The sequence below is a fragment of the Populus euphratica genome, unplaced genomic scaffold (genome assembly GCF_000495115.2).
Source record: "Populus euphratica unplaced genomic scaffold, PopEup_1.0 scaffold20.1, whole genome shotgun sequence".
Taxonomy (NCBI): Eukaryota; Viridiplantae; Streptophyta; class Magnoliopsida; order Malpighiales; family Salicaceae; genus Populus; species Populus euphratica.
Window position 1 is genome coordinate 2,558,202 of NW_011499854.1, and position 6,952 is coordinate 2,565,153.

Sequence of the window (6,952 nt, forward strand, 5' to 3'; positions counted from 1 at the left end):
AATTCTTTTTATCTTTTTATTAAATTTGTAATTGTCCTCTAATTTATTTTTATTTTTATCTTTATTTTTTAAATTGCTACATTTTGTTTTTTGAACTTTTTTGCATGATTTTTTTTTTTAATTTTATCATTTATTATTGATTTTTTTTTGGATTGAGTTTCGTGTTTTTCCTATGCATAGTGCTACTAGACTAATTAATGACTCGTTTCATGAGTTTTAAAAGTTAATAAGGGCTGACATCCTTTTTTCAGTTTATTTTCTATTCTAGTTTTATTATTCGATGTTAGTTTTTTTTTTAAAAAAACATAGTTTTATAATTTTTATTTTTTTATTTTTTTTTGATCTAGGACGTGAGTGTAATAGATTAATCTAGGCTAATTTATCTTTTATTGTCCAAGTTACATGTCTATTATATGAACTCAAGTTGACTTGTGCTAGTTTTGTTGTCTTTTTTTTTTTTTTATCAAATTTCATCATTTCATGTTTAATTAGCTGAAAATTTAAAAATATCATTTTCTATTCATGGGAAAAAGTTTTTTCCCCGAGTTATTGTAATATTTTTTTTTTGTTTACTATTATTATATTTTTTTTATTTGATTCAAATAAAATTAGCATAAACTAGGAATATAACTTGGATTGTTAAAATGCATTCGATACTTGAACATTGTTTTTTACAAAAAAAAAAAATAATAATAATTTGAACCCGCAACTTAGCGTATACCCACGTCCAGTGGATCCTAACCAAATTAAAAGAAACTAAACGAGGCAGTGATTTTATATCGTGGATCTAAATTCAGTGCCTGTGCATTAGAATAGTAAAATTAATGATTTTACCCTTATCAGCAAAACACAATTGGTTTTGGCGGCGGGAGTATAATTGTCTTTTTATTTTTTTTTGTTTTTTGCACAATAAAAGAACTAATATACTCTTTGAGGCAAAAAAAAAAAAAAAGCACTGGTGAGAAAGGGCTTTTTTAACTCTTTTGTTTTGAAAACACAGTAAAACAACTATATTCTCCTTGAATTCAAAATGTCTTGAACTTGGGTGAATGTTGTTTTTTGTTATTATGGACTCCGATCATGGAAAATTTAGTGTTTTAGCATATATAAAACATTATTATCTGTTTTATTTTAAACAATCTATATAATTAGATTTTTTTTTTCAATTTAATCCTCCCTTATCTATTTTTAAATTCATTTTTTATTATTTTAATTATAATTATTTGTAATTATTTTCTTATTGAATTATCTTTCTAATTGCATCCATCAATATTTTTTACTATTATCTTAATTAAGCTAATTTTCAATTGCATTCTTTAATATTTTATTTTATATCAGATTTTTTTATTATTTTAATTATTACTTGTTTGATTTTTAATTTTTTTAATTTTCTTTTTTAATATTTTATTGATCAAGATCTTATTGATCTAGAATTTGACCTCATAAATTTTCTAGATTTGCTTTTTATGGGATGATTTTAGATTTAGAATCCGTATTATAGGTTTGTAAGATTAATATAAGTTAACTTAAATTTCTTTTCAAGTCTTATAGGTTTGTAAAATTAGTATGGGTTGACTTAAATTTCTTTTCAAGTCTTATTTATACTTTTTTTTTTATTGTTTTATAAAGTTATCTTAATTTCATGTAACATATTATAAGTTTCACAAGTTATTTATATTAATTTGGATTATTTTTTAATTTATATTATTTTAATTTATTATATTATCAAATCAACTAAAGTTAACTAAAGTTATTGAATGTAATAAAATTAATAACCTCACTTTCAAATTTCCTTTATCTTTATAAAAAAAATCTGTCATTTCTTATATATTTTTTTAACTTTTTAAAAAATCTAGTCTACCACTGTCCATTCACAGCCTACAGATCCAAGTCAATGCCCTGAAAAAAAAATAAAAAAATCTCCCACTCCGTACGAATACCGAAGATGATAATTCACTTAAACACAGTCATTCCACTGTCTATTTTAAGGTGAGGCAGATGACAAAGGAGAGTAGTTGATGAGATAGATTTTATACCTTATTTGTCTTGCACTCCCTCCATGAGCAACTCTTCAATATCTCTAGCTCTTAACTTCACCACCATACAAATAAATTGGATTCAGGCATCCTCGTTACTTTGAGAATCCATCCAAATAAATAACTCAATCTATTTGATAATTCTTTTATATATACTCATATTTATTATATTCTTACATAATATTATATTCTTTATTATATCATTTATCAGGTTTTTTCATTTAAAATGATTGAATTGTTAAAAAATAATCTTAAATCTAACAAGGATATATAATTTTTTTTTTAAAAAGTACTACTACTTATTATTTTATAATTTTAATGATCTTTAATGATTGAGTAGTTTTAAACTTTTTATTTCTTTAATAATTTTCTCAACCTCGTCCTACATCGTCCACGGTACAAACAACACAGTTGACACAGGAGAGATATAAGTTTTGAGTTCGTGTAAATAGAATTCAGGTGTCAGCCCCAGAATACATAGAGGGAAACTAAAACAGAGAGAGAGAGAGAGCGCACAGTATCTCTATCTGTCATTTTTATTCTAATCTCTCTCTCTCTCCCCATCTACTTCTTAAACGAGAATTTCTTTTCATTCCAGGTAACTTGCAGACTCCTTTCTTATCATGTGTGCTTTCCTTTTCTTTGTATTCTTTATTGAGTTCTTGATTGTGTGAATTGGGTTGTCAATCTTGGAACCTGATGGGTTGGTTTGCATGGTTTTGATGATTGGTTAGGACCCAGAAGTTGAAAGTCTTGATCTTTTTTGTTTGATCAAGATTCGGTAAACCCTATAGAGTGAGAGATAAATGGTATATGGGATTTTGATTGTTTGCATGTGACTGAAGGGAAGGGTTGGTAATTGGGTTGTGGTAACTTGATCAAGCTTCAATGAAAATTATTGGGTTTATCTTTTTTTAGCGATTTATGTTTAATTGAAGTGCGAGCGATGGGAGTTAAAGATTGTCAATCTTGGTGGTTAATGATAACTAGGGTTAAAAGTACTCTCTTTAGATATGTAGAATGTGGTAAGAGAGTGTTCTTTGTTCTCTCTATCTGTTGGTCAATGGAAATGTCCTAAATGTTTTTATCTGGGCAGTAGTTTAGTTTTGTATATTTGAATTTACCGTTTGATTTTCCCTTTTCTACTAATTAGCTTGGAATTGGGTGCAGGCCCCAATTCCAGATAAGCTGTTTCGATGGTAGAAGCTTGAATTTTGAATTCTTCTAATTTAGAGTTTAAATTGAATTTCACTTTGTGGGGCGAAATATGAAGTAAAAATATGTCGATAATGTCCCTTAGGACTGAGACATTACTTCTTGGAGCTTGATTTCTTCATTATATACAATGGATTTGATCCTGGGATTTTATGGCCTGAAGTTGATTTCGGTAGGAAAACACAACGCAAGTGTCTGCACATATATACATGACATGGAATTAGAGTTGTTCGGGAAACTTGTTTTCTGCTCCTGGTAACAAGAAGAAGACAACGAACTCCAAGGTGGGAATGTTACTTGTCTACTTAATCTAACGCCGGAGAATGCTTCTCCTATGATTTGCAGGTTACAACGTTCCATTTAACCATCCGAATGAGTTTTCCAATTTAATTATAGAAGGTTGAGGAGGAATTGGGAAAACACAGTCATGACTGTTGTAGCAATATTTTAACACACTAACTTCTTAAATGGGAACATGATGATATGTTTCTCCTTTATGACCTCTTAAAATATTAACTAATAGCTGCAGCAGGGACTCCTGAGTAGTCACCATCATCTAGTGAGTGATATCCTACCGAGTCAGTAAATAATGGAAAGAATATCAAGAATCAGATCAATGCTGTTCATCATGGTTGGGTGCAGGACTTGTTATGCTATTCACGCATATTGTTACCATCTTTATGTGTTTTGCAAGTCTGGAGATTTTTCTGATCGTCTCATATGACACACATGCATGGAGCTAACACACGAGCACACATGAACTCACAAATAAAAAAAAAAACAAAGAATATAAAGAAAGAAGCAGAAACATTGATTAGAGTTGTCTTGAAGTACATATTGCTTTGGCAATACGTGTATATGGTGGTGGCAGCCAAGATTTTCTTATATGCGACAATGTTCTGCTTACCTGTTTTTGTTATTTGTTCCGGTGTTTCTGCTCCTTATCTCTCTATCTCTCTCTCAACAATGATGTATTATGACCACGATGAGGGGAACTTCAATCCCTTTTATAGGTGTTAGTGCACTTATTGACTTATTGTTTCCGAAGGAGCCTTATTTATGTTACCAATATAACACTGTGACTTATCTGGTTGATATACAAGCATGCTGTTGCCTCATCCCAGCAACTCCCAAACCTAATCTCCTGTATTTATTTCTTTTTCTTTCTTGTTTGTAGGTGTCCATTCATCTTACGAGAATGGGAAGTAATGTTGCTGATAAAATTCCAAAAGCTGGTGAGGCGGAAGGTTCTGAAACAAATATTGAAATAAAAATAAAAACATTGGATTCTCAAACCTATACTATGAGAGTGGATAAACAGGTAATTTCTGGCTCCCACTGAACTGTGGCTCACGTCATTGCAGTGGGTATTTTATTGTAAACTTATCTTGTGTTATTATACTTTAGGTGATCAATGAGTTCAAATAACCAAATTACATCTTAAAGCTAGTTCTTAGGGAGCAATATGTATATCCAAGGATCGACCTTTTTCTGTTTTTATTTTTTATCCTTTTTCCACCTTTTTCAAGAGCTCCAAATTGCGTTTTGAGCATATTTCTATTGTCATAATGAGAGACAGAATTACTACAGTCTGAATCCTGAAAAAGACAAACAAGAAGAGGAAATTAGGTGGTCTTAACAATTACACTTAAAGCCTCTTCACCAACATAGTCAGAGGATTTCCAGTCTTTATTAATGATTTATTGTGTTGTGCCATTTATACCTGCCTAATTCCACACAGCTGACATGAAGACAACGATCTCTAGCATCCAACTCCCTTTCCCCTCTCAAAAACTTCTCTTCAACAAACCCTTAGGTAAAAACCATGGAGTATTATCCAATTGTCCAACATTTTACCTACTATTCATGCAGAAAATACTGAGGAGCAGATCTCATGAGCGACCAGTCAAAAAGCAATCACAGAAGATCCACTATTTCCTTGTGTCTTTTATACATGAAACACTGTTGAAACCTTTTTTGTCATCACTAGATTCTTAGTTGTAAGAATGTGCCCTGCAGTATAATCTTAATAGGGCCTGTACGCTAATATGTGAGTGAGGATTTACTAGTTGATAACTTGTACATGAATTTTGTTTGTGGAAGCCATTAATTTCATCATATTTTCACCTTTCTTGAATATACTTGCAGATGCCAGTTCCTGCTTTGAAAGAACAGATTGCTTCTGTCACTGGTGTGCTATCAGAACAACAACGTCTAATATGCCGTGGAAAAGTTTTAAAAGATGACCAATTACTCTCTGCCTATCGTATCCTTTTTTCTAAAGATTCAAATGCAACTTCAAGTACATTATTTATCAGAAATATTGTGGACCCAAAGTGAGGAGATAGATAAAAATTTACTTCAAATTTCTTTTAACAATTTTGGTGGAGGTACTACACAAGTAATGAACCAAAGATAGACATTTATTTCTGACAGTAAACTGTAAAGCTAGGTAGAAAAGTGGAAAGAGCTTATTAACACAATGTTGATGCAAAAGAGTTATATAGGGGCAACTTGGAGTTTGTGCATTGGCTGGTAAAAGGTTGAGTTGTGGTTGGATAGTGTTGCAGTGCTGTTCCTCACAGCTGATTCCTGCTATGCTGAAGTATAAATCCCAAGTCAGCTCACATTTTAGTGCTCCATGTCCATGAGATGTATCCTGCAATGCTAAACAATTTCATGTTTTCCATCAGCAACAGTGAATTGTAAGTCTGTGAAATGTTAATATGGACGTGAAATGGGAAAAAGCATTGGCAAAAAAAGATGTCAAAGGCATGCGGTATAAATATATATGACTGCATGATTCTCTTCATTGATTCTTCACTAACATGTTTATAGGAGAGAGTGAATGACTTTGGACTATTTGTCTGGTTGAGAAAAGAGATCTGATGTCATATTTCAATTGATTCTATCACACCCAAGCAAACACCCAAACTCACCTATGTATATATTCCAAATAAGCCCACATCTGCGGTTTTTTTTGCGAAGTAAATTGAGTTCTGCTAGTTTCTGGCAATTGCTTTTTGCGAGGGTAATTTTCTTGCTAGAAGGAAACTTTAAATGTGGGTGAAGCATTTGAATCAAAACATGTGTTGAATGAACTAGTTAGAATTTTACTTTTCCATAATAAATTTGCAAATATTAGATCTTGTATGGATTGGGATCTTCATTGATTTAACCAGTAACCTTTAAACCATCCTGCATTATACTTTTTTTTGGTTCCATAAGGAAAATTGATGTATACCTGTTGTTTTTCTTCATTCAATTAGCATTTTTTGTCTTATTATATTTAGTGTTCGGTTTGGTTTATTCACTTAATGCAAGTTAGATGTTGAAGATGGTCACACCTTGCATATGGTGGTTCGGCAACCTATACCGCAATCATCCGAGGGCTTATCCAATCATCCAGGTTTTGCTCACCTTAACTTTTGCTTGCATCATTTGCTTCAACTGTGCTAAGTTTGTCTCAGTAATGGGCTGCTTATTCATTAAGCTGTGGAGGACTAGTTGTGGTGGGGCAAGGGTTCCCACAGATGTCCCACAGCCGGTAAATGTCAAAAACAAAAAACTGCTGCACGAGGTAATTAATGGCAATAATGGATGATTGCCCCACATAGAGTGTTTAATGCTCGTTACATCAGCTAAAGTATGGCTTCCTGAGCTGCTTTAATTATATTACTAAAAGCTTGGTATAGTACACT

The 6,952-nt window shown here is 31.7% G+C and overlaps 1 protein-coding gene across 2 annotated transcripts in view; it reads left to right on the forward strand.

The window, feature by feature from the left end:
* The first annotated feature begins 2,396 nt into the window (after positions 1–2,396).
* Positions 2,397–6,952, forward strand: part of LOC105122697 (uncharacterized) — a 10,295-nt gene continuing 5,739 nt past the window's right edge. Inside the window, exons 1-4 of one of the 2 annotated variants that reach the window (XM_011021957.1) lie at positions 2,397–2,634; positions 4,429–4,572; positions 5,400–5,517; positions 6,580–6,660. In XM_011021957.1, the coding sequence (XP_011020259.1) occupies positions 4,450–4,572; positions 5,400–5,517; positions 6,580–6,660 (322 nt within the window). In that variant the 5' untranslated portion in view covers positions 2,397–2,634; positions 4,429–4,449. Of the gene's footprint in view, positions 2,635–4,428; positions 4,573–5,399; positions 5,518–5,551; positions 5,906–6,579; positions 6,661–6,952 lie in introns of those variants that run through there. The other variant, XM_011021958.1, reaches the window with a different exon arrangement.